At 52.5% G+C, this 26,686-nt stretch overlaps 4 protein-coding genes across 8 annotated transcripts in view; 1 reads left to right on the top strand and 3 right to left on the bottom strand.

Annotated features, from left to right (window-relative positions):
- Megf8 (multiple EGF like domains 8) overlaps positions 1-8,674 on the bottom strand; it is a 38,490-nt gene extending 29,816 nt beyond the window's left edge. The window contains exons 1-6 of the mRNA XM_026403881.2: positions 7,553-8,674; positions 2,536-2,699; positions 2,078-2,284; positions 1,221-1,401; positions 1,051-1,139; positions 156-571 (exon numbers count right to left, since the gene is read on the bottom strand). Coding sequence (XP_026259666.2) covers positions 156-571; positions 1,051-1,139; positions 1,221-1,401; positions 2,078-2,284; positions 2,536-2,699; positions 7,553-7,739 — 1,244 coding nt within the window. The 5' untranslated portion in view covers positions 7,740-8,674. The remainder of the gene's footprint in view (positions 1-155; positions 572-1,050; positions 1,140-1,220; positions 1,402-2,077; positions 2,285-2,535; positions 2,700-7,552) is intronic.
- A 277-nt stretch (positions 8,675-8,951) lies between these two features.
- On the bottom strand, positions 8,952-17,617 carry Tmem145 (transmembrane protein 145). 2 transcript variants are annotated; one of them, XM_077793163.1, is made up of 15 exons: positions 17,454-17,617; positions 16,637-16,711; positions 16,443-16,520; positions 16,274-16,360; positions 16,089-16,190; positions 15,905-15,989; positions 15,288-15,359; positions 15,115-15,183; positions 14,764-14,844; positions 14,587-14,665; positions 14,363-14,456; positions 13,527-13,699; positions 12,446-12,566; positions 10,194-10,400; positions 8,952-9,247 (listed from the first exon to the last, which is right to left on the bottom strand). In XM_077793163.1, the coding sequence occupies exons 1-15, from the start codon at positions 17,571-17,573 to the stop codon at positions 9,167-9,169; spliced, it is 1,524 nt and encodes a 507-aa protein (XP_077649289.1). In that variant the 5' UTR covers positions 17,574-17,617; the 3' UTR covers positions 8,952-9,166. The 2 variants fall into 2 exon arrangements, with proteins under 2 accessions (XP_077649289.1, XP_026259597.1); XM_026403812.2 differs by having other exon boundaries at positions 9,156-9,700.
- A 2,340-nt stretch (positions 17,618-19,957) lies between these two features.
- Positions 19,958-23,760, bottom strand: Prr19 (proline rich 19). Its single transcript, XM_026403796.2, has 3 exons — positions 23,701-23,760; positions 20,516-21,107; positions 19,958-20,430 (listed from the first exon to the last, which is right to left on the bottom strand). The coding sequence occupies exons 2-3, from the start codon at positions 21,099-21,101 to the stop codon at positions 19,958-19,960; spliced, it is 1,059 nt and encodes a 352-aa protein (XP_026259581.2). The 5' UTR covers positions 21,102-21,107; positions 23,701-23,760.
- Positions 23,507-26,365, top strand: Pafah1b3 (platelet activating factor acetylhydrolase 1b catalytic subunit 3). Of its 4 annotated transcripts, none has more exons than XM_026403800.2 (6): positions 23,507-23,612; positions 23,994-24,087; positions 24,271-24,360; positions 25,010-25,126; positions 25,205-25,327; positions 26,040-26,365. In XM_026403800.2, exons 2-6 carry the CDS (start codon positions 24,010-24,012, stop codon positions 26,325-26,327), a joined length of 696 nt encoding a protein of 231 aa, XP_026259585.2. In that variant the 5' UTR covers positions 23,507-23,612; positions 23,994-24,009; the 3' UTR covers positions 26,328-26,365. The 4 variants fall into 4 exon arrangements, with proteins under 4 accessions (XP_026259585.2, XP_026259586.2, XP_026259583.2 ...); XM_026403798.2 differs by lacking the exon at positions 23,507-23,612 and adding an exon at positions 23,732-23,921; XM_026403797.2 differs by lacking the exon at positions 23,507-23,612 and having other exon boundaries at positions 23,733-24,087.
- Positions 26,366-26,686: the final 321 nt, after the last annotated feature.

Below are 26,686 nucleotides of genomic sequence, written 5' to 3'. Positions count from 1 at the left end.
GGGGGAGAAAGTAACTAAGAGATTGAATAAAAGATCAGAGAAGGTATGAGAGTAAGGAAACAAATGAGTAATAAATGAATGAGTGAAGGAGAGACTAAATTAACACAGGGATCTGTTAGGCTAAAGTTCCAGAAGTCCAGAGGCAGGTCACTCACCGGGCAGTGGAGGGCCGGTGTCCACCATGAACCAACAGGGCACGGGAGGGAGCATGGAACACCATGGAGTGGCCAGTGGCGGCAGGGGGCCGCCCACCTGCTGGGATCACCTGCTCCCAATAGCCCCCACTGGTACTGTCAAGGCGGAAACGGAAGAGGCCAGAGGAGAAGAGGTCGTGCTGGGTGCGGCCACCAGACACATAGAGCCAGATGTCATCCACCAGGGCAGCTGCATGGCCTGCCAGGCCTGGGGGCGCAGAGGAGCTGGAGGAAGGTTGCGCCAAGAGCTCCCAGCGGCCCCCACCCAGAGGACTGAAGGCCCACACATCATTGGTAAGCGAGCCATCAGCCAGCTCACCACCCATCAGCACCAGGGAGCCAGCCCAGGCCACGGCCACGTGGGAGTGACGGGCAGCCTGTGGGAAGAGACAAGGAGACAGAGATGGAGAGGGAAACAGATGGCAACACAGAGAACCAGAGCCAGACAGAGACATAAATGTAGAGACAGAGAAAGACAGACAGATGGTGAGACAGAGACAGAAAGAGAAAGACAGGGATATGCAGAGAGGGAAAGGAGAGACAGACATAGAAAGACAGAGAATACAAACAGAGAAGGTGAGACAAAGAAACGCAGTAAGAGAGGGAGGAAGCAAGGAGACAAACAGCACTCCTGGTAGAGTGCTTGCCCAGCACGGGCAAGGCCTGGGTTCAATTCCTAGCAGGAAAATAAAGATGAGCCAGAAACAGAAAATGAGACAGACAAAGGCAGAAGCGGGTTCCTATGTAAAATTGTGGGGGTAAGGGGTATGCGGGGTAATGGGGTCATTGTAGGGAGCCCTGGCTGGGTCTGACAGGTGGACAGGCTCCTCCAGCCAAGACAGGGGAGGGGCCATACCGGGGCAGGACTCAGGTCCCAGCACTCCCAGGTGTTGGCAGAGAAGTTGTACAGGACGAGGTCACCCAGGGCCTTGTTGAGGTCTTGGCCTGTAGAGGGGTTGACGGTCTTAAGCCCTGGTCACAGGCTGCCAGGCCTCCAGACCCCACTCGGACAACCCATCAGCTCACCTCCAAAAACAGCCAGCAGCCCTGGTGGGGACAGGAAGGCACCAGCTGCCCCAATACGGGCAGAGAAGGCAGGGTCCCCAGCACTCACGTTGTGCCACCAGCCAGCCCCCTGGTTCTCCCACAGGTGCAGATCACAGGCACGTCCCAGAAAGCCAGGCTCACAACGGCATGGTCCCAGGGGCTGAGGAAAAGGAGACATAAAGGCAGGAAGAGAAAGAGACAGAGCGGAGAGAAGATACACAGAGAGAAACAAGCGGAGAGAGATGGGGGGACAGAAAGGGAGAAGGAGAGAGACAGACAGCAAGGGAAAGAATGGAAGAGACGGGCAAAAAAAGACAGGAAGGAAGAGATGGGCAAAGACACAAAGGGAGAGAAACAGGGCACACAGAGACACAATCAAAAAAGGCAGAGAAGTAGCAAAGATCAGCAGAAAAAGGGAGGGGCCCACAAGGGGACAGGCAAGAAGACAAAGAGGACAGGTAGGAAGACAGGTAGGAGGACAGCATGGAGGTCAATGCTCAGCCCAAGGCACAATCTAGTTGCTAAGGGCTCAGGGCCAAGGTCACGGGTAAAAGGACAGAAGACATGGCAGGGAACCCAACGCCACACAGAACAGGAGGGAGGAAAGAGGACAGTGCTCCCAGGTGAGGGGGGATGTGGGGGAGGATGGAGTGGGAGGTGAGGCCTGAAGGTGGGCATAGAGCAGGGCTAGAGTCAAGGTTGGGTGGCATCTGGAAGGAGAATAGAGTGGGTGTCTAGAGACTGGGGAGCTTCAGGCAGGAGCAAGATCCCATCTCAGAGCTGGGAGTGGTTTCACAGATTAGGACCTTAGGTGGACACGACTGGGGACAGCTCACCGAGGCACAGGTACCATGGCTGCCACAGTAGGCTGAACACTCCTGCAGGCTGCAGTCAGGGCCCCCCCAGCCTGGCTCGCAGACACACACTCCAGAGGGCTGGCACTGCCCATGGTTCTGACAGCCCCCCGGGCACAGGGAGAAACGGAAGGAGGCATTAAAGCCCAGCAGGTTGTAGTTGGCATCACTGAAGAGGTGCAGCAGCATCTGCGGGTACAAGGGGACTGGGCATAGCAGGTAGGCTCTGGAGACTAGACGAGGAGGATGACCCACCCACAGGGGACCCACGACCCCTCTGCCTTTCTCTGTCTCTTTCCACCTACTTTGCCCGTGTCCTTCTCTCTGATGTCCTCTGGTTGCCTCTCTGTTCCTCGTGGTCTCGTTTCCCTCTGTATTCCTCTCTCCCCCAGGTCCCACTAGATCCTCCAGCTTCAGCCATGCAGCACATCTCCACTAACCTTGCCCGAGGAAGCCTCAATGGGTGGAGGCCGGGTGCTCCCACTCAGACTTGCAAGCAGCGGGCCTCTGGGAGAGTCACCGTCATACACAAACAGGTAGTCATATGTGCATTCTGTGTCCAGGAAAAGGAAGTCCAGTAGGATCCGGTGCTGGGGGCTTGGAGCTGGGAGGTGAGCAGAGGGACCAGGTTCTCATGTGGACCTTCTCCCCACCCCTCCACACAACCCACCCACAGACTCCAAACTCTGCTCTGAATAATGTGGGGCTCATGGGTGAGTCAGGCTTAGACCCCACCTTGAAAGGACTCCCAGTCTTATAGCTCAAGGAGGTCAGGTCTGTGATAGCCAGAAGGACAGGAGTCTAGAGAAGGAATCACAGTGTCAGTCCTGCAATCAGGCTGAACATCTCCTCGCTGGTCAGATGGGAAAACTAATGTGCAGAGGAAAACCCAGCCCAGTGGTCAGAGAGCCGAAGTGTCCCTGATATTGCACATGTCCTGTCTGCATGAGCTTCAGACAGGCTAGGCTGAGGGTCAGGGCCCAACCCCTAGCAGACATGAGACTTGCCCTGTGCCAAGCTGGAAAAACTCTAAGGGAAGACCTGTCTACTCCACCTGAACAAAGGTATAATCCTGGAGTGTCACAGTTCTCTGCCTCTACCCAGAGTTTCATATCTCTGTTTACTGCAGTGGTTACAGACACAAACTGATCTGCCTGGGCTTGAATCCTGACTCTGCCACTGAAGAGCTAATAGCTACATGCCTTTGGACAAGTCATCTACCTTCCCTGGCTCTGGGTATATAATGATACTGCAGTGTATTGTGGATCTGTAGCTTTTTAGGCCAAAGCTGGGGATATAGCTCAGTGGTAGAGCACTAGCCCAAAGTGCATAAGGCTCTGGTTCCATCCCCAGCATCACAGAACAAACAAATTTTGGGGCCATTTCTCACATTTAAAGGTGAGTGCTACCAGGCATGGTGGTGAGGCCTGTAATCCCAGAGACTTAGGAGACTGAGGCAGGAGAACTGTGAGTTCAAAGCCAGCCTTAGCATCTTAGCAAGGCCCTAAGCAACTCAGTGAGATACTGTCTCTAAATAAAAATATTTTAAAAAACACTGGAGATGTGACTCAGTGGTTAAGCACCCCTGAGTTCAATCCCTGCTACCAAAAAAAAAAAAAAAAAGTAGTGCTGATTCCCTACCCCTTCTAGCTGAAAAGCCTTTGATGCCTGGCTTGACCAAAAAAAAGTAGCAAAACATTCTGGAACTTCTGATGCTAGGAAGTAAAAAGGCTGCATATTTTACCTGGGCTTCGTGGACTGCTCTCAGAACGCAGCACCATGCTACAGAAAGCCAAAGCCACGTGGATAGTCTACACTATGTGTTCCAGCCAATATCCCCAGCTGAGCTTTCAACTGACAGCCAGAATCAAATCAGCAGCCAACCCTGGAAGGGACCTCCTTGGACATCCAGCCCAGGTGAGCATTCAGGTGACTAGCCCCAGCTGACATCTGAGTGACTGTGTGAGAGGCAATAATGCCCATAAAGTGCTATGATGGAGTCTAGCTTATCACAGCGAGAGCTTAATACTGTCCTATTCTTGCTCTCAGCCAGGTCCTGGTTCCAGAAGACTTTCATTCCACATCCCACACTAGGTGTCCCTAAGAGACACTGCAGGCAGCTCAGAGGAGTCCTACATGCTGAGGAAACTAGAAGCTGGGTTCCAGCTCTGACCCTGACCTGCTGGAGGACCCAGGGAAAGCCCTTCACCCACAACCACTCAGCACTCCCATCTGGATCCTACAGATTTACCACTCCCTCTGACTGTTTGTGAACCAGTTCCATGGGCTCTCTGAGCCTCAGTTTCTATAACTGTAAAACAGGAATAATTCTCCTCATCTACCATGGCTAATGTGAACATTCAGGAAGATGATATCTCTAACCTGCCAGCCCAGAGCCAGGGTGCTCAGTAATATGCACTGCCCAGCCCTCATCCTTGTCCTCTCTCACCAGGACCACTGATTCAGATTCCTTCCAGGCCTGGCCTCCAGTCTTGCTCTAAAATGGGTCTTTCCAACTTGACATCTGGCCCTGTCCTTCCTCTACTCAAAAGTCCTGTGTGGTTCCTCACCACCCTGGGAGAAAATCCAGCTCCCTAACTTGGTGTTTGGAGGCCAGTCTTGTCACATCACCCCCAATGCTCACAGCTCTATGGAGCAGGGCCTTTGTGCAAGCTCTGCCTGGAGTACATCCTTCTCTTAGTAGCAAGCTTCCCCTCCCCACCCAGGAAGCCTTCCCTGATGGCCCCTAGCTGGGTTAGGAGTCCCCCTTCAGGGTTCTCATGTCTCACTACAACCTTCATTCCTCTGGGTCAGGTCTACTTCCCCTGCAGCCTAGGAGGCCCACAGAGCAGGACCTGGGCCTGGGCCTCATTCCCTTCCCAGCACTGCCCAACACAGGCCTGGCACTGAGCAAGGGCTCAGCAAATGCTGGAATGAAGAAATGCACAAAAGGAAGACTTCTGAAGCTGGCTGCTCTCAGGCTCTGACCACAGCCCCCGGGGAACACCACATAAAGATCCCCACCCGTGGCCTGGGGAAGGCAGAAAACCCATTCAGCTGGACCAGGCAACCAGACCTCCCAGAATCTCACTAGCCTCAACCAAACTACACAGCTCTGTTCCTGGAATCACAAGACCATCTTTGTCAAGTGCCTGCTAGAGGCCAGCTCACCATCTGCCTTCCCCCAAGTTCCTCCCTAAGTTCAAGGTCTCCTGTTTCCACCCAACCCACACATGATTCCTGACAGAAATCTGATCCCAAACCACCACCCCTGCTCCAAAGCAGGATTCTCTTACTTCTGAGGGCTGGGACTAGATAAAACTGTGAACTTGGCATAAAAGTGGACTGGTTGCTGATTTTTCAAATATAGAGGGAGATACTGGTTCTCAGAGGTGACAAGGCTCGGGAGGATGGAAGATCAAGAGAGGTCTAGAGGCTTCCCAGATATTTCCTTCACCCCAATATCCCCTTAGTTGGTCCCCAGGTGTCATTGGTGAAACTCCACAAACATCTCCCTGCAATCTCCACACCTCATGACCATGCCCAGCCCCTGCCTAATTCAGAACTCACTCTCTCCTATAGATCAGCATACCAAGTCCATCCCCACCCAGCCTGAGAGCCATGCCCAAAATCTTTCAGTGGCTCCCTAGCAATCCCAAGAGAAAGGTCAAGCTGCTCAGCGTGACATTCAAGGCCCATCTTCCCCAGCTCTGGGCTCCCTCCTCAAGTCCCAGTCTACAGTGCAGCCAGACCAGACAAACCCAGAAGGATCCTGAGAGATACCTGCCTCACTCATGTCTGCATAGAGGCTGTTCCCATTTCCAACTCCGTAAACTCATGTGTACTTCAGAACCCTGTTTCAGAGGCTCCTCCTCTATGATTTCCAGTAGATTCTTCACCTTCCCCTAAGCACATTCAGCCTCAGTGGCACACTGGGGGCCTCATGTCATACATAGCCCCACCAATGCCAACATGTTTGGGAATCTTCAGGGTCAGAGAGTGATTTCCCCCCACCACCACCACACTCATGCTGTTCTCATCCTACAGTCTGACAGAAATGGCTCCCATACTGGGTCAGGCAGACATGCTTACCCCAAGACACATGCCTTCATCTATACCCCACAAAGCAGACAAAGAGATCTTCTAAAACATAAATCATGCCCTTCCTCTTACTTATCAAAACCTTTCTGAAGCTCCCCAGTGTCCCCAAGATTAAAAAAATAACAAGCTCCACAGTCTACCAACCAAGGAAAGTCCTACATGACTCAGGCTCTGCTATCCCTCTGGCCTTTGCCCAGGGTCTCCTACCTCTCCTTGTAGGCTACTGCCGAACCTACTGCCCTGTGAGGACTTCCTGGGATTTTCTAGACACTGTCTTTGGACTTCTCTTCTCCCTCCATATTGCCTTCAGGATACAGTTCAAAATCACAAAGTCCTATACCCTTTAGTTTCTCCCAACCCCCCAAACTCTGGTTTGATGGTTACTATCTGACACTCTGTTTCAGTATATCCAAGTTGCTCAAAAGCATCACACTCTCCCACTTCCAGGCCTTTGCAGGCTGCTTTCCTTGCCAAGAATGTTTTTTTCCACTTCTTACCCATGTCACTGGTCTCAGCCAATCCCCAGGTTAAGTCAGATGTCTTCTCTGGGCTTCCCACTCCCCAGGAATAGCTTTTCCCAGCCCCCTATTCTCTGGGAGCCCATAAGAGTAGGGTTGAGGTCTTTGTACAGACCTTTCCCTGTTTCTGGAATGCTCTTCTTCCCATTCCTGGCTGATTCCCATTGGTCACTTAGATCTCGGCTTTGACATCTTCTCCAGGAAGCCTCTCTGCTCTCCCAGGCCCTAGGGTTTCACCATCACAGACCACTTTGAGCTGTATTTGTCTCCCCCACTAGATTCCAAGCCCTAAGTCACTTCTGTTATGTTCTGGTGGCAAATATGTGTAGCACACGAATGACTAAAAACAAATGCATTTGCTGAAATAATTTAAACATAACAATAATAATCCTAATATCATTTATTACACATTTATTACGAATCAGGCATCGGGTATGTTAAATATCTGGTTTCATTTAATTCTAACATCCTTAGGAGGTGACTACAATTGTCAACCTCATTTGGGGTAAGAGAAGTCAAACCTCAGAGAAAATAAGTCAACTGCTCAAAGTCACAGACCATATATAGCCTAAATTCTAAACCAAGTGACTGAACCGAGAGCCTTAGTGTTCAGCAATTACTCAGAATATCCCTCACTGATGCTCTCGGTTGGTCTGCACACACCTCTCCCACCAGACTTTCAGACCTCCAGAATGGGGCTCAGATTACAACACTGGGTGTCCTGCATTTTAGAGTAACCGCTCTGGACCAGAACAGGGCTCTGGCAATGTGCTGGGTGGATGGATGCACAAATGAATGGACTAGCGAATGAGTGAGTGACCCACGCGGCCCCACTCACCCTCGATAAGCCATTCGCAGTTGCCATTGACGCTGTAGTTGCCCGCACCATCCGTCACGAAGCCAGGTGCCTCCCGTAGCACCTGCCGCTGCCCTTTGCAGTCCCCCGCCAGGGCCCCAGGGGACAGCGGCCCCAGCATAGCCAAGGCCAGGGCCAGTACCGCGCCCAGAGCCTGGCCCAAGGCCATCGCCGCCTCCAGCACTGACTCCTTGGAGACGGGAAGGGCCTTAAAGACCCGGAGAGGACCCTCTACTGGGGTGAGTCCCTGCAAATGCGACCTCTATAGGGGTAGCATGGCCTTGTAGACCGGGGAGGTCCAGCAGAAGCAGTCCCCGCGAAGGGAACAGCCGCTGTTGATGGGCTCTGGAAGCAGAGGAGCGGGCTCTATCCACTCATGGAAGGCCTTGTAAACAGGGTCGTTTTGGATGGGGTCGACGCTTAGGGACCGAAAGGGTCCCTGATAGACACGGGCCCCCATAGGGGGGCCGACCCCATAAATAGTGTCCAGGGGTTAGACTCAGGCCGCTGCAGGCCAAAACAGACCTTACAGACGGGAAGGTCCCCAGGGCCCAAGGGTTCTAAGGCCCGGCAGGGGCTCCATAAAGGGTGCAGGCCTGGACCCGCCAGGTAGGTAGGTCCCAGGGAGACCCCTCCAGGTGGGGGCGGGGCGCGAGCGGGTGCCAGGGGCGGAGCCTGTCTTCACGGCTCGGGCCCGGATTCCATAGGCGCACTCACTTAGCTCTCATCCTCCCGCGCCTCCCTCCCGAGCCGGATAGGCCAGACCAGAGAGACTAGGGGATGGTAGGGCCAGAGAGGCCCGGGAAAGACCCGCCGGGAGGGCGTGGGGGCGGGAACCAAGAGGCCGCTCTGGGAGAACCCTCCAAGGGAAGGCGAGAAGTTGAAGACCGGCAGGTCAGAGCGGCCCTGGGAGGACTACGGAGGAGCCAACCCCACCCCTCCGCCAAGAGGGACTTCCGGAGATCTCCCCGCCCATCTGTACTCGACCGCATGCGCATCAGCGACCTCTTTGGTTGGCGGAGCAAGAGAATCACGCATGCGCAGCGGCAAGAGCATACCGCAAAATCTGGGCGAGCAAAGCAGTAGCTAAGCAAAGCTTTTGCCACTGGAGGGCGCCTCTATATCCGATTGGAAAAGAAGGTAAAAATAAAGGAGCAGTGCAATACAGAGGGCTCTGCCAGATGATTGAAATCTTCTGTGCTCCCAGATTCCGAGTCAACACGAAGTTCAGATTATGTAACCCCTTGCCTTGGGTCCCAAAATGTCATTTCACAGATAGACACACAGTAATCCCGAACCTGAAACGTTTCTTGCTCAACCCTGCCGCTCAGCACCATCATGATGTAAAAGAAGCCACGTTATAAATAAAAACGAATCCTCTTTTATTTTGGCAAGGGGCGGGGGAGTCTTTGTGCGAGGGACCGAGGGAAGGCCCCCGAATGCTGACAGGGGCAGAGAGCACGGGTCCGAGGTCACAGATCCGAGGGAGGGTTTGAGTCAGACCAGCTTCACAATATCCGTCCTCGGGGTCGCGGAATCCTGGAGTCACGAGCTGGGTCCTGGCGGTCGTCGTGGGTGTGCCGGAGTCCGACGGGGTCAGAGGTCTCGGAGGGGATCGGGGGGTCGTAGATCACGGAACAGCGGGAGCCCAGAATCCGGCGCCGTTCGGGGCAGGGGCTGAGGGAGGGGACGGGGAGAGCGGCTCCCGCGGGACCGTTTGGCACAAAGGGGAAGGGGGGGACGCAGCGCACCCAACCTGGGTACGCGGGGTGGGGAGAGTTGGGAGGGTTGGCCAAGCCCTGGGGAAGGGACAGAGCTGGGGGTCCGGAGCCCAGCCGGGGCCCGGTGCGCGGCCCAGGGGACAGGGGCGACCAAGGGTGCTCAGACCGGGGGTACGGAGCCCCCGGCCGTGTGCATGCTGAAGTATTCGGTGAAGCCGGTGTGTGGAGCCGCCGTCTGGGGCACGAGCGGCTGGTAAGGCGGCGTCGGGCCATCCCAGCCCGGGTCGGCCGCCTTGGGGAACCGAGCGGGAGGGGGCGGGGAGGCTGCGCCCGGCTCGGCCGTGGTCACCACACGGCCCCTCGGGGCCACTGCCGCCGCTACCGCTGTCTCCTCCACCTGCTTCCCGGCCTGGGAGGGGGGTCAGGGTCAGAGGCCGTTCGGAACCCTCAGGGGGCAGATACGGCCCCGAAGGCCCGTCCCCCTCCCCAAGAAGACCCAACTACCCCAAGGATGGACGCACGTGTCCGTCAGGGAAGGAGTGGGTAGCGGGACGCCTGGGCAGCGGAGCCAGGTACTCAAGGGGAGGCGTTGGGGTGCGCCGGACAAACTCCGGCGGCGGCCTGGGAGCTGGGGGAGAGCCGCGGAAGGCGGGCGGTGGGGGCACCGCGCGTGGCGTTTGAGGGGGCGTGCGCAGTAGCGCCAGGACCCAGTCCGGAAGGGTGGGCGCGGGCGCCAGGGGACGGTCACGGCGCGGCGTTGGGGCGCGGGGCGTGCGAAAGGCAGGGGGCGGGCTCAGGCGCCCGGGCACTGGGGGCGGGGGTGGCGGCGGGGCTGGGAGAGGGGTCAGGTACTCCAGGGGCGGCGCCAGCAGCTCCTCGGGTGCCGGGGCCGCAGGGCTTACGGAGGAGGTGGGCGGGGGGATGGAGAAGAGCTCCGTGAAGTTGGGCACCGAGTCGCTAATGAAGGTCACATTCCCATAGACGTGCTGCGGAAAGGCCTTGTCTGTGGATTGGCTCCCTCCGGTGCCCGGAGCCCCTGCGGAGGCGATCTGCGATGTGCGTACGTGGTACGGGAAGTTCTTGTTGGCCGCAGATGGGCGAGTCATGATCTGGGGTGAGAGGCAAGACAGGTTGGAGATCACTATCTAGGGCCCGGGATGTTTCCATAATCTTGGGGGTTCTAAAGATTTACCTCCAGGTGACATCCCCCACACTTTCCTGTGAATGTCCAGACTGGATTAGCTGTCACCTCTGGGCTCCCATGGTGCCCGGGATTCTGACCTTTCCCCTCTACACATCTTTTATTACTCTGCTTGTGCTTCCTTCTTCAGAGCCCTGGGCTGTCACTTGTTAAGGTTCTTCTCCTGTGTGGTCCAAGTTGATAGCTTCTAGCCACACGTGGCTTCATCAAAATAAAGTTTAGCTTTTCATTCACAGGGCACTACTCTACCCATATTCAAGTGCTTATAAGCCACCATAATGGAGAGCACAGATAACAGAATATTTCCATAAAACCCAAAGTTCAATTAAATAGCAGTTAATGCACTAAAGAATGTTAGCTCCATGGAGGCTGGAACTTGATTCTTCTGTTCCCTATTGAATCCCCAGAACCTTCCAGAGCAGTGCCTGGATGTCTCCCTATAGTCCTGCAGACCATGAAGCCAGGGACTGCACCACACCCCAGAAACACAGCACAACCCTTCTTAAGTTGTGTTGAATGCGTTAGCAAGGAGCTGAAGCCAGTGAGCAGTTGGATGCCTGCTGAGCATGTTAGGAAGGAAGCTGGCTGAAGGTGAAATGTTAGTAAGGGCACTGCATCTGGCAGTGGAGCCTGCTTTACATCTCGGCTCCATCGCTCTCTGTATGGGATCTGGGACACAATGATTAAACTCTGAGCCTCACCAGCCAAGAGGGATTATAGTGCCTATTTGGAAAGATGAGAGGGTGGAAATGAAAACCACTGGTGCGGAGCCTGGCACATGGTGGGTTATTTCTTTTTCTTTCTTTCTTTTTCTTTCTTTCTTTTTTTTTTTTTTTTTTTTGCGGTGTTAGAGATCCAAATCCAGGGCCTTGGTGCATGCTGGGCAAACACTCTACTACTGAACTATGTCCCCAACCCTCCTCCTTCCTCTTGTTTTGTTTTGAGACAAGGCCTGGATAAATTACCCAAGTTGGCCTTGAACTTACAATCTTCCTATCTCAGCCTCCAGAGCAGCTGGATTAATGAACATGTACCACTGCTTCTGGCATCATTTCTTCTCTTTATCTCTTTCTGAATTCCTACAGAGTTTCAAGCTGAGTACTTCCCTCCATGCACATATTGTGAGTCCCTCAGGAATTGGGGCCCTCAGTGATGCCTATTTTCCTTTTGGGATTCCCCTATGTGAGACTTTGTGGTCTGCCAGAGGACAGGGTTTGAAGTGCCTGCCCTGCTGTTAAAGGCCATGGAGCCCTGGAGGTCATCTTCCTTCTCTGTGTCTTAACTTTCCCTCTCTGTATAGTGGGTACAATGACTGTTATCTGTCCTCTCCTGAGGTTGCTCTGACAATTGGAGAGTAGGAATAAATGAACATGGATGTCCCTGGCAAGAAATAGGCTGCTTCAAGACAGGTATCCAGCGAACAGTTGATGGATGGATAAATGCATGAATATGAGAACCGTTGTCAAGAAGGTCAGACAGGATATGAACCAAGACAAAAAATAGATGTGGTGCTGGGAACCCCTGATGCCTCTGTCTAAACAACAACATTCAGATCTAGGGCCCCAGAAGCACCATCCTGTCCCTTCCCAGCTACTTCTTCCTGAACAATGGCTTGTAATGAGAATTTGTGGGGGAAGGATGGGGTAGGGGCTTCAGAAGGGACACAAAGGGAAATGTGAGAGACCAGGGACAGGATCAGGAATGAAAATAAAGATGTGGGGGAGAAGGCAGGACACAAGATGGCAGAGAGGAATAGTAGAAGAGGGTAGACTCTAGAGGACACAGTAGACTACCCAGCAGGCTATCAACTGAGGAGTCTCCTCAATGACTAAAGGGCAAATGACTAAAGGGGAGATGGGTCCAAAGCTCAGACATTCAAGCAGATCAGGGGTGGGAGCCTCACCCATCCTCTGCCCTTCAGTTTCCTATCCCTCCCTGGAGGCCCATCCTTACCAGGAACACTCCATGGGCATACAGGTGGATTCCCAACTGGATGCCATTGACAATCTTCTCCCGGGCCCACTTGGGGATCCCAAAATTGGCAATTAGGGCCATGACGGGAACTGCAAAGAACCTGTACAAGAGGTATTGGGTGGGTAGAGACTGCCCCTGCCCTCCCCGCCATCCCTTAGCCCCACCCCTACCACACCATGCATATACACAGGCCCTAGGCAGGTCCCAAACTAAAGGGCAGCCAGTGTGGCCCTCAAAAGCCAGAGATTGCAAAGGAACAGAAATGCTACTAATCTGGAAATCCTAGGGGACAAAGACTAGGTTGAATTTAACTTGGTTCCACCCACCCAAAATCGTGGCATCTGATTGGAAATTAGTAGATGTTTGATGATTGAATTAACAAATGATGATAACAAGAATTTACTGCATGTCAGGCCTGTTTCTAAGTGTGTTACATATAAAACTTTTAACTCTCACAGTGAGTTTATGAAGTAGGTACAGTTTCCATCCCCATTAACAGATGAGGAAGCTAAGGCAAAAAGAAGTTAATGAATTTATCTGAGGTCACACAGTTAATATAAGCTTTAGAGCTGGGATCCAAACCCAGGCTACTTGGCTCAGAGTTTGCCTATTTTACTATTGTATTGTTGAATGATAATGAGTTTTTATTGAGCATTTACTGGGTGCCAGATACTAAGTCTGCAATATTACCCAATGCATGCTTGAGATAATTATTTGCAAGATATTACTGAAGACCTTGTTTTGTGGGTAAACAATCTTAAGGCACTGTCTGTGAAAGTAATTTTTTTTTTCAGTGCTGGGGATTCAACCCAGGGCCTATGTATGCTAGCACTCGACCACTGAGCTATATCACCATCCAGAAATAAGTTCTTGTTTTTATTTATTTATTTTTTTTTACTTTTACTGAGTTTTACTTTGGGAGACTAATTTTTTCAAGGTCATAAAGTGAAAAAGTGACAGATTTCAGGTGACAACTACCTAACTTGAAAGCTCTTCTTCCTTACTGAGGAGGGTCTGAGTTAGGTGGGGGAGAGAAACAATGGAGGACACCACTTCTCACCAGAGGGTGTAGGCAGCAAAGAAGGGCACGTAAAAGGGCTGCTTCTCAGGGAAATGTCGCAGGGAGATGAGCACAGCATAGCAGAACCACACGTAGGCTGCCACCTGCAGCCCGATGAGTCCATAGCCCGCCGGAGACTCATAGGTGTACAGTACCTGACCTGGGTCAAAGAACTGGGTCCCAAGGAGAGGGTTCATCATAGCCCTGGCCTCCTGCCCTGGACCCCACCCCTGGGTACCCAGGGAGCAGAGGTACCAGGTCGGGACAGAAGCAGCAGGGAAGTCAGGGATGGAGAGAGAGGCATATAGAGATAGAGAGGATGAAACACATGAGAAGACATGCATTAGCTACCCTGTGCCCAACATGGGGCCAAACACCTACCATGTATGAGCTTTCCCATTAGCATCAACTCAATGAGAGAGGTCTTGCTGTCACCCCTTTTCACAGAGGAGGAAAGTAAGACTAGGAGGGAAGCCTTTAGGGAGGATAAGATCCTCCACTTTTTAGAGAAGGTAATGGGTCAAAGAGGGGGTCATCACCCAGGGTCAGCCAGCTAAGGCTACAGGAGTGGAATCCAGGTCTGTATAACCCCTGAACTCACAGACAGTGACAGGGAGCTTAAATGTGACAGTAAGAAACGGAGGGAGGAGGAAGAAACCTACTCAGATGGTGAAGAGGGAAAGAATCACTTAGAGACAAATGGGAAGGTGGAAAATTGCAGAGTAGGAGAGAGAGCGAGCCAGGAGGATGCTGTGTGGGGAAGGGCAACAGACAGGTCAAGGAGGAGGAGGCCACCGAAAGGGGGGGGGGGGCTTGGCAGGGCCAAGGGGACTCACTTCAGCCTCGTAGATAAGCAGCACCACGTGGGTGAGGGTGTACAGGGTCATGTACACAGACAACTTCACAGAGCCCGAATGACTGATGCGGCCCCTGGCAGCAGGCCATGAAGGAAGACAGCAGGAGTGGGGGCTGTCAGGGAGAGGGGGAAGCCACCCCACGCCTACCCTCCCTGCCCTACTCCCCAGCCCAGCCACCCCATAAGCACTCCCTGCCCGGGCACCGTGTCACCGTGAATCCCTTCCCCAGAAGGATGAGCATGAGCAGGAAGATGAGGAAGCTGGAGGAGAAGAGCAGCTTGGCTGGGAAGGGAGGAGAGGATGGCTCAGAGACTAGCTCAGAGAAGATGCCAGACCTGAGCCAAGGGCTCCACCCTCCCATGGCCCCACTCCATTCTTACCCAGGATCTTCACACTCTCATTGCCAATGCCATCAGTAGCATACTGGCCCCAGTAGATGCAGAAAAACAGGAGGCTTAGGACTGGGAAAAGGATGGGCAGAGAAAGGAAAGGACAGAAACTGGCTTTGGAGCATCACTGTCCTCTCGCATTGTGATCCATATGGTTTGAGTCCTCCTCCACCCCCATCAAGACTCTAGACCACCCACCCCCACCTACCTGCTAGGATACCCAGGAGTCCACAGCCTCCAGCCCCTCCTCCATCAGACCCAGGAGTCTTGCCTTAGATCCCCATGTCTGGGCCACAAGTCCCTCCTCCCCCAGGACTCAAAAGCTGGGACACTAAACCTCACCCTCCACTCCTGCTGCGGCCATGAACATTTTATAAGTTGTGTGAAGCAACTGACGACCTTTCAACAAATCTGGGAAGCAGGCAGGGAAAGGCTGTTCAAAGAGGGGAGGGTAGCCCATTTCCCCAACCCTGCTCCCCCATATCTCCTCTCCCACCTCTATGTGCTGGACTCACATCCAAAGTAACAGGAGAGGAAGAAGATGAGGATGAAGATGAGGAGGAAGGTCACATCTGTCTCCAAGATTCCTAGGATTTGGGGGAAGGAGAAAATGGTTCCCAGAGTGGGTATCTCTCAGCAGGTACCCACTCTGGGCTTCCATAGAGATCCTTTTGTTAAAAATATTTGTTTATTTGATTAGTTTGTTTTTGTTTTTTGGTATGGGGGATTGAATTTAGGAGCACTCAACCACTGAACTACATCCCCAGCCCTTTTTAAAAAATATTTTATTTAGGGACAGGGTCTCGCTAAGTTGCTTAGAGCCTCTCCAAATTGCTCAGGCTGGCTTTGAACTCTCGATGCCCCTGCCTCAGCCTCCTGAGCCACAGGGATTACAGGCATGCGCCACAGAGCCCAGCTACCTGGTTAATTTTTGTGGTACTAGGGATTGAACCTGTGGGTGCTCTACCACTAAGCCACACCCCCCAGCCTTTTTTGTTTTATTTTGAGACAGGGCCTTGCTAACTTGTGATTCTCCTGCCTCAGCCTCCTGAGTTGCTGGGATTACAGGTGTGTACCAATGCACCTGGCTCCCACAGAGACCCTGAATCCTGTTTTCCAGATATCTGCTCACCAAACTCATCAGCAGAGAAGTGCCTTGTCCAGAATGACTTGCCATTGGTGAGGACCATCTCATATTCCAGCTGCAGCCCATCTCCCTGTAGGGAAAGTGGAGGCCTAAGGGGGGTCCTGGGCAGGTAGGGAGTCAGCAGGAAGACAAAGAGAAGAAGGCCCAGGTGGCCATCCCAGCCCCGTACCCCACACTTGCTGAGTGCGATGTACCACCACCTTTCACGCACAGAGCGGAAGCTTCGGCCACTGGAGCAACTCAGGTAGCGGGTTCCCTCTTCTGACACCACCTGGGGAGGAGCCAGGAAAAGGCTGAAGCCTGTCCTCAATGTCCCCAGGCCTCAACTTTCAGCACCTGCCCACTTCCCCGCACCTGACAGCCTGACCAGGCATACTGGGTGGTGAGATTGATGACCTGGTTGTTCTCCGGCCTGATCACTGATTCCTTGGCCAGGCAGTCCTGAGGAAGACAGAGATAGGGTCACTCTGTGGTCACCCACAACCTCTGCCTCCTCCTCCTGCACCCTCCTCACAGCCCTCACCTTGTCTCCTGCCTTGTACACTGCTGGCCACTGGGATGGATCATCGAAATAGAGGAGGATGTTCTGACAGCACTTGGTCTGCAAACCCAGAGATTTGGGGGTTTGGGGAAGTGCATGGAGCTATGGTAGCCCTTACCTTGGGAGGCCTAGGGATTATCCAGCCTCAGTTTGGCAAGTAGTTGGGGGAGACTCACCTCAGGGTAGCGGAAGCGGAAGTCCAGTCGACCATAATCCGAGAGGAAACAAAATCTTGTCAAGAATACCCAGTCCTGGCAATGGGACCCAATCAGACTCTCTTCTGAGTCCATCAAGAAGGCTCCTCCATTTAATAGACCCGCAACTTGTCTTCCCTACCCAGATAACTGGCTTCCCAATACCACAAGGAGACCAAGTCACCTCCAAAATTCTTTTCACTTCCCTTTTGCATGGGTCCAGGATTCCTGCTGCCCTGGTTTTCTACCTCAGATGACCCCCAAGTTTCCTCCCCTTGAGCACTCCTTCCTGCATTTCCCATGGAGGGCCCTGGAGGGCCAGGTGCCCATAGAAGCCACTTCTGTCCAGGCCACCGTCCCATCAGCATTACCCCAGTTAGCGGAGCTCACGCAAGCAGACACACACACACACACACACACACACACCGGTGGTTCCAAAGACCATCCATGCTTCCACCCCGCCCCTCCTGGCCCTGGGCGCGGGTGCGGTGAACTCGGGCACTCTGCAGGAGTGAAGAGTGCTGTCCCTTCAGCACCACCTCGGTGCGCCCCCAACTCCCACCAACTCCGCCTTTCCCAACCCTGCCACCACCCCACCCAGCTGACCTCAACGTCCCTAATACAACCCCCAAGTCTGGCCTCAAGCCCAGGGTCCCCGCGGCCTCGACCCTGCCCAATCCTCCATCCGCCCGGCTCCAGTCCCACGTCCACCCGGGAGGGGCAGCAGGGGGCGGGGCGCCACCTCTCCTCTCTGGTCCCCGGGTCTCAGCCGCCGATGAGGAGGGCCCGGCGTGCTCACCTCCTTGGAGCTGAGGTTGCCCCGCACATACTTGGCCCGGGCGCGGGGGGGCAGTGGCAGCAGTAAGAGCAGCAACGGCGGGAGCAGGCGGCGCAGCGCGGGCGCGCGCGGGGGCTCCATTCCGCCCGCTCTGGCCCGGGCTCCGCTTCGGCTCCCGCTCCGGCCGAGAGACGGAGGCGAGAGCGCGCGGGCCGGCCAGCGCGCGCCCCCGATTAAAGGGGCCGCCGGGCGCAGCGGTCCCCGCCCCCTCCTACCCAAGCTGGAGCCTAACCTTCCCACTAGAAAGGGGAAGCCCCCTTGCCCACCTTTTGGCACTCCGCCCCAGCTCCAGTTCTCTACTCTGAGGGTCTCGCGGAAATCTTTGGTTCTTTGAGTCCTCAACTGAACTCAAATTCCTCTACCTGTCCTCTTCCAGACTCCAGCATGGCACCAACCTCCCAGATGCGAGATCTATCCTGACCTCTCTACCCTTTACTCCCCAAAAGATTCTTCGATTAACCATCTCTCCAACCATGCAGCCCCCCTTAGCTCCATACCCATCTCTGGGTTGCCAGGGCCCTAGTTCCAATGCACCATGTGAAGTTTCTGCAGAGGCACAGAGGACAAGCTATTTGTTCTGGGTCACACAACATGGAGGTGGAGGTGGCAGAGCACTATACCACAACCATCAGACCTGGATGCCTGATCCTATCCTATCACTTCTACTAAAGTGTGAAACATGGTTGCTGTGAAACAGAAGTGTGAGATATCCAGGAGCAGAGACTCAAGTTGTCTGGGTTCAAATTCCAGCATTGCCACTTACCCACCATCACCTTAGCCAAGTCATTCAGCCCTGTGATCACCCAGTCTCTTTGGCCTGTGGTTTCACAATGAGCAATGCAAAAGCCTAGAAAGGCTATTCGGGGTAGAATCAATGCACTTTGGCTTGTTTTCTCTTACCAGACTCCAACAAAATTCCTAGTTTTGTCCCCGCCTCTCCACTAGAGAAAATTTCCTGCTGCTCAAAATACTATTTTTTAGCCAGACACAGTTGCACATACCTGTGGTTCCAGCAACTCAGGAGGTTGAGGCAGGAAGATTCCAAATTTGAGGCCAGTCTCATCAACTTAGCAAGACCCTGTCTCAAAAATATAAACCTCTGGGGATACAGCTCAATGGTAGAGCACCCCTGGGTTCAATTACCAATACCTAAAAAAAAAAAAAAAAAAAAAAAAAATCTTTTTACACTTTCTAAGCCAAAAGGCCAAGTGGAAAACCAGTGCATGAAATATCTTCAATGTAGAACATGGGGTCTTTGCTCTACGGCCAGATGTTGCCAGGAGAAATCTGCTGCCACATCCTTTTTGCTTTCTGTGTGTGTGTGTGTGTGTGTGTGTTTTCAGTAGTGGGGATTGAACACCGAGGGATGCTACAATCCCAGCCTTTTTTTTTTTTTTTTTTTTAGTTTTTCTCTTGAAATAGGGTCTCCCTCAGTGGTTGCAAGGCTAAAACTTGTGATCCTTCTGACTAAGCCTCCTGAGTGTTTTTTTTTTTTTTTTTTGGTACCGGGGATTGAACCCAGGGGCACTTAACCACTGAGCTACATCCCCAGCCGTTTTCTGTATTTTATTTAAAAACAGGGTCTCACTGAGTTACTTAGGGCCTAAGTTACTGAGACTGGCTTTGAAGTCCAGATCCTCCTGCCTCAGCCTTCGGAGTCACTGGAATTATAGGCATAAACTACTGTGCCCAGTGAATTTTTTTTTTAAGAAGCAAAACTACTTGATTTCTAATGTAGACAATTGGATCTAACATTTAATATATCATGTGCAAAAGAAAAGAGCCTGTGGTCCAGATTCAGCCCTGATCTACCTCTCCTGCCTTGATCCTGCACATATACTGTTCCTTGTGTTCATCAGGGCAGGAATTCCTCAAGGACAGGCCTAGATGTGACTCTAGGTCCTAGCATGGCCTAAGGATATTGGCTGAATGAAAATGTCCCACACCCAGTTTGCCCTCCTCCAGGTCTTATACATGCTGTTCCCATTGCCTTAAATGTTCTTTTTAGCCAACTAGCAAGTTTCTACCAACTTTTATTAATACAGGATCTATTAGCTCCTCTGTAAAGTCATTACTTCCTCCTTGGATTCCCCAGCCCCTGATCCTCTCTTCCAGATGCAATCTCTGGAGCTGGGATTGTGTGTGTTCGCCCCCAGACTGGCATCTTGGTCTCACTGACTCTGGGGTTCAGCATCACCAGAGCTTGGAGTCAGGCACGTATTTGGCCATAGTGAGAATATGTGTTAGAAGGACTATTCCCCAAGTTCCTCCATTTTTCTAACCCCCCAGGCTCCAGGAAGGTGACTAATGACAGTACCTTCCCCTTCATCTTAGCCTAAGGACTCAGTGCTAAGGAAAGCTGCTCTGCTGGATGTCAGTCACTGAAAATCAAGAGGACCATGAAGAAGTTACTTTATTGAGGTGAATGAGTGCAGGTAACTGCCCCAATCCTGGCCTCAGCACTCTCAGTACAGTCTCATGGGTGGAAAGGACCAGGCTTCTGGACTGCTCTGAGCTACCACCCAGGAGAGGCTGGGCAGTGGGGCAAGGGGGCTGGGGCTCCAGTCCAGAGCAGAGGTTCTGGGTAACAAGGGTGATAGTGGCTGAGGCAGGGGCTGAGGTGGGCCGACAGCCCAGGGTCTGGGAAGGGGTGGTGTGGCTACTAGCCAGATGCTTTTCAGTAGGTCAAAAGCTGTTGGAGGGCCCCAGGCTGCCCCAGATGGTGAAGGCAAGGAGGGCAAAGTGGGTGGCCAGGGACCTCCTGGTGGCACCAGGCTCACTCTGTGTGCAACGGGAGGGCTGGAGGTATGAGGCATGGAAAAGGTGAGCTCCTTTGTTCCCCGAAGTCTCCTTTGCCTCTCTTCCCTTGGGGCTTGCTCAGGGCTGTTGATCCAAGAGGGTGTCATCCTTTGTTTCTCAGAGATTCCAGGCTTGGTCCCTTGTACAGAGGAAAAAAAGTATGGGAGAGAGCTGAGCTACAGCAGAGAAGGGAAAGGGAACATAGGAACAGGAAGTGGGCTCACCTGGCAAGGGTGGGTGGCAGCCTCGGAGCACCAGGGAAAGATCAGGTACACAGCCATGGCAGGCCTGTAAGTTTCCCACGATGACATCCCTGGCCTCCTGTACCAGGTTCCTCCTGGGGAAGGCCTGTGGCAGAATCAGCTGGCACTGCAGCTCACCCAGCAGTTTCCCCAAGCAAGGGAGCTCTGGGGAATGTGGGGGGCCTGGACCCAAGTCTCCAGGCACCTGATTCTCCTTGCCCTTTGACTGTTCTGGTTCTTGGACCCTGCCTGGGTTTGGGGAGGGTTTGGTTTGGAGAAAGAGAGTTCCTGATTCCAGGGACCCACTGGTAAGCAATCGGGCCACATCCAGAGATTTCACCTCATGGTTGAAGAGACCCCGGTGCTCCCGGCTCAGCCGGCCCTGAGTTATGACCACAAGCTTGGAGGCAGAAGGGGCCACAGGATTCCAGGGAGCCACAGGATCCTGACGGCTCCCCCGGCGGCTGCCCACAAGGGCATTTCTCTCCCTCCTGGTCTTCCGTCGGCGGACACGGCCAGGTTTCTCAGGTTGCTGGAAAGGCTGAGGTGCTGGCCGCCGGGAGTCCATAATGTCCTGAAAGATGAAAATAGGTTGGTCATCAGATGCAGGTAAGTCAGGGTAGTAGTAAAGTGAGAAATGATAGTTGAGTGAGGAATACTATTAAAAGAAAAAAGCCAAAAAAAAAAAAAAAGAAAAGAAAAGAAAAAAGTGGACAGAGAGCAGCTGAAAAGGATTTGTCCAGAGAAGGAATCCTAAATGAGGTTGAGATAGTAGTAACAAAAGAAGAGATGTCAAGGGATAGAGAAAGGACAACTGGGAACTGGAACATGGGGATATAGTTAAAAGATGAAAGATGACAGACAAATGGATCATGAAATTGGAGAGATCTAGGGACCAGAATGGAATTTTGGACAGAGGAGAAATCCAGGAGTTGAGGAGTTACAAGAAGATGCAGAAAGTGAAATAAAAACCTTAGAGAAAGACAGGAGAAAGAACATCAAGAGAAGTTGGAGAGCCTGAAAGACCCTGGAGGACAGAAAGGAAGACAGAAGAGCTATCAGAGACAGGGACTAGTTATGAGGGGAGGCCTGGGGCAAGAGGCAGACTAGGGCAGTTGAGGCAGAGCAGGGGGGCAGAATGAGGGGAGTGCGCAGAGGCAGAGTGGGGGAGGGGCAGCGTACCCTCTTCTGTACCAACGAACCTGCCCCCAACTCACTCCACGTGGCCGTGGAGAGCAATGGCTTCTTTCACACCCGAGCTTCGAAGCCGCCCAGCGCTCTTCCGGGCCTCAGGCACACTACACGCATGCGTGCGTCCCTGCCACGCCCTTTGACTTTCAGGCGCCCTATAGAGGCACGAGGCCCCCAAAGTGCCAGTTATAGCCCCGCCCTCCCAGCCTTACTTGGCCTAGGCATCTCCTGCCCACCAATTGGCTGTGAGATTACCCTAGGCCCGCCCCATTCCTGACTGCTGATTGGTCTAGACAGCTATTGGCGGACTGTCTAGAAGTCAAGATGAGCGGGCTGAGGAGAAGAGCTTTGTCTTCCCAGTTTCCTGACACAGACCTGATCCTTGGAGAATCATACTGTGGTGTTGTCATTCACAGTCTCTGAAGCTTAATTATCTAGGTCAAACACCCAAACAAGTATATTTGACCTTGGAAATTTTTGAAATTGCTCAGAGCTTCCCTCAAATGGTTGCTAGAAGGTTGGAAAGAACCAATACATCTAACTTGAAACAGTGCCTACTGAATAAATGAATGAATGCTTGGAAGCTTTGTTTCTCACTCAGCTTTGCTTCAGGAACTACCCCGTCCCCCACCTCTCCAGGTTATCTGTCTATACTTGTTTCCTCAGACTTTAAAATCAAACAATGCCAAGATATTTCCCATGCATAAGTAGTAGTATAACCAAATTTCTTTTCTTTCCGTTTGCCCAGTCTTCATTATATCTCAAATCCTGCTCAGATACTGCTTCTTTAAAACAACAACAACAACAACAAAAAACAAACAAACAAACAAAAAAACCTGGCACTCAGAATGCTTCTCTTCCTCCTCCAGAAGTCCCTTGTACTTCCCTCAGTCTCAACTTTGACTTCTCATAGCTCCATGTTTGTTATCTGTCTCCGCAAAACACGGATAAGGCCAGGATCCGACACATTCATGCAAAATTCATTCAGCAAGTATTGTATTTGTTGAGCAGCCACTATGTCAGGCTTGGTTCCAGGAAAGTAGATTCAGCAGAACATAAACACAATAAATAACACTCATCTCTGACTCCGTTATTAATCTATCCAGAAGCAATGAATAGTAGGGAAGGTCCAACTTGGAGGTGGGCTACAAGAAAATGATCAAAATGTGTAGGAGAGAGTGGGACCCCCACCAGGTCCCTGAGAACAGGGAGATGTGAGAAGACATTAAAATCTGAGATTAATTTAGAGCAGGGATGTGTAGGGGCGCAACCCTAGGTGGCCTTGGCTGTGGATCTGTTTCGGAGGCCAGACACACCCAATTGAAGGTGTTGGTCGGCCTCAATGTTTACAAAAGGAGCAGAGGCGACAGATCTGCAAGTTGATCTGCAGAAGACGTGCCAAGATGGACCTGAGCCCTGCAGACATCTCCAATTTCCTTTCTTTTTCTGCACCTTGTAGGTATTCTGGTGTTTTAAACTTACAGATATGTAGGTTAGATTTTATGGCATAAAACAAAAACAAATACCCTGGTGTTTTGAGTGAAACCCACGAACAGAGAGATTCTCTAAGGCTCTGGTTCTGCCTTAGAGTGTCTCCAAAGAACTGTTCCTCTAATTTTCACGTTTTGCCATCTTTTCTGTCCCCTACAACAGTAGAAAATAGGAGCGTCCCCTCTTGCTAGGTGCGTAGGAGCCGCCCCCTCAAGGGATCTAAGAATGAACTCGTCCACTCGCTTGCCTCTCCCCCGCCCCCGCCGCCACCACGTGAATGGGGCACACCCCCCCACACCGTAGGTGGTCCTTTCATCACTTTTCTTTTCGTACTGCAAATGGTTTCTTCCACCAAGGAAAAGCGATAGGTTTTCCTTGCCCACTCTCGGCTTTTCAGGTAAATCGCCCCTCCCCGTGGCACCAGTAGGTGGTTTCTCCCACCTCCCCCGCCACAGGGATGGTCTCGCCTGCCCCTCCCCCCGTACCGGGGTGCGCTAGCCGCCCGCCACCGCCCACTAGTGAGTGGCCCCGGCGGGAAGCGCCGGACGAGCCCACCGCGCGGCCGCCGTGGGGGAAACGAAGGTTCCTAATTCCACCTCGCTCCAAAGTGAAGGTTTCCGCCCCTGGGGAAGAGGCCGCGCCCTAGATCGGCCTTCGTCCTCCGCCTGAGAGAGATCGTCGGGACAGTCCATTGTTGCCTGGAGGGGTAGGAGTGGGCGTGGCGGAGTCACCTCCTCCTGGGAGCACTCCCGGGCCCACCTCACTAGTTCCTCCGCAGGAGCTGCGACGCCAACATGAGCGGAGAGGAGAATCCAGCCAGCAGGCCCACACCGGTGCAAGACGTGCAGGGCGACGGGCGCTGGATGTCCCTGGTGAGCGATTCCGCCCGTTGCGTTCGGGTCGGGTGGTTGCGGGGCTAAAGCAAAATGCTGATTCTTGCGGTTCTCAACACCTGCCACCTGAGAAGCTGAGAACTGTTGGGGTCGTGCTGCCTAAGGAAGTGGGGCGGGGCCTGGGTCGCGCGTCCTTTTGACTCCTCCTGTTGTGTCCTCCAGCACCATCGGTTCGTGGCCGACAGCAAAGATAAGGAACCCGAAGTCGTCTTCATCGGGGACTCCTTGGTCCAGCTAATGCACCAATGTGAGGTGAGGGCTGTCTCCTTCCTCCTGCCCCATCTGGCCTGTGCCCTAACTAAGCTCAGGATCCAGGCCAGCCAGATGTGTGGTGCTCAAAATGGCCTGAGGCCGCTGGTCACCAAGAATCTCCGTGTAAGTGCAACATAATGTGGAGGAGGAAATGTGTGACCTGAGTTTGTCAGATTGAGTCTCTGAATAACAAGACTTAGAAAGACGCTTTCCTACAAGATTGCCTAAGGTGAAGCTCTTCATTTGCTTCAAGTAGTTCACAGCCCTACTTTAGGTTTACCCAAAGTAAAGATTAACTGTAATGATGATTCACAAAAAAGGCTCGATCATAAACTTTCCACTAAGCAAGGTTCAGCCATAATGGTATTCCTCAAAATAAGTTTCAAATATAATGTTGGCTCCATGCAAGGCTCAAGCAGATGGATTTCCATAATGTAATTCTTCTTCTACGGGGTTTGGTTTAAAGGGAGACCATATTGTTTTCTATGAAGTGAGGTTAAGCCATACTGGGATTTGCTCAAGGTGAGATTTAACCAGACAGCTTCCATAAAGCAAGGCTTTTCTATAATGGTATTTGGTTAACACCTGGACAGAGGATGGTGACTCAGCCTGAGCCTAGGCCTATGCTCACACCATTTCTCATCCACAGATATGGAGGGAGCTCTTTTCTCCCCTGCATGCCCTCAATTTTGGCATTGGTGGTGATAGCACACAGCACGTACTGTGGCGGCTGGAGAATGGGGAACTGGAACACATCCGGCCCAAGGTGAGTGGGGCTTGGCTGGGGAGCTGAAGCACCCTTTGCTTGCCTCTTCACCACTGCTTCCCACCTCTCTTTCCACAGATCGTGGTGGTCTGGGTGGGCACCAACAACCACGGGCATACAGCAGAGCAGGTGACTGGTGGCATCAAGGCCATTGTGCAACTGGTGAACCAGAGGCAGCCCCAGGCCCGGGTGGTGGTGCTGGTGAGAGGCTGGGAGTATGGGAAAAGAAGAATGGTGGTGGTCTGGGACATCCTAGATATAGACCAGCAGGCACAGTTCTGGGCAACTATGGCAAAGGAAAGTGACTTTCAGGCAAAAACACACATGGAAGATTGCTACTTTCATGATTGACTGTGATTGAGGATCTATTTAGGAACCATTAGCCCTTTTCATTCAAGAGACTGCTGGAGATACTGGGAGTGTTGAAAAACTAAAAACAAACAAACAAAAAAACCCACACTTGCATAGCTGAAATTTGTCAGATATTCCTAGAGTGTAGGCTCCATCACTTCTAGTTAAGGTTTTCCTTTGAATGAGGGCATTTACCCCTTGCTATGTCAGCATTTAAAAAAATTTTTTTAGATGTTGATGGACCTTTATTTTATTCATTTATTTATATATGGTGCTGAGAATCGAACCCAGTGCCTCACACATGCTAGGCAAGTGCTCTACCACTGATCCACAATCCCAGCCCCTATGTCAGCATTTTTGAATTGGAAAGAGACTGACACCCAGAAGTTTCTTGCTGAATGGAAGCTAGGACATGGTTTCAGGAACCTCCCTTCTATCCTCCCCACTTTCCTATACCTGGTGTATTTTGCAGCTGGGAGTATAATGGGAAGAAGCAGTTTAGTACAGAGCTTAATAGCCAGATGTTATAGGACATCTTAAAATTTTTGGAATTCCTCCTCAGGGCCTGCTTCCAAGGGGTCAGCACCCCAACCCACTTCGGGAGAAGAACCGACAGGTGAATGAGCTGGTACGGGCAGCACTGGCTGGCCACCCACGTGCCCACTTTTTGGATGCAGATCCTGGGTTCGTGCACTCCGATGGCACCATCAGCCACCATGATATGTATGATTACCTGCATCTGAGTCGCCTGGGCTATACTCCGGTCTGCCGGGCCTTGCATTCCCTGCTTCTGCGTCTGCTGGCCCAAGACCAGGGCCAGGGTGTCCCTCTGCCAGAACCCACATCCTAGACATCCTGCCTCCCACATTAAATCCTTCTTTCTCAGTCTCCTGTTTCCTGCTTTTATGGCTAAGCTCTTAGGGTGCCACCACCAGATAATCCTTGAGCCTGCAGTTCTCTAGGGTGCTTTTTTCTGCCTGAGGTATCACTAACATATCAAGGCACACTTGTTCTTGCAGTTAGTTTAATTTTCAGTATCACAGTTGTGTGCTTCAGGCAGGTGGTCAATTAGTAAACACTGAAACTAGCTTGCCAGCATTACCTTGTTAGGATCAAGGTCAAGCAGGATTTCTTGGAACTGAGCAATCAAACAGTCAAAGCCCATCCCTCATCTTTGCAAATGCCATTCCCTTAGCTGGAACTTCCTGT

Source organism: Urocitellus parryii, chromosome 15 (assembly GCF_045843805.1).
Source record: "Urocitellus parryii isolate mUroPar1 chromosome 15, mUroPar1.hap1, whole genome shotgun sequence".
Lineage (NCBI taxonomy): Eukaryota > Metazoa > Chordata > Mammalia > Rodentia > Sciuridae > Urocitellus > Urocitellus parryii.
This window is presented reverse-complemented; position numbering and strand designations above follow the sequence as displayed.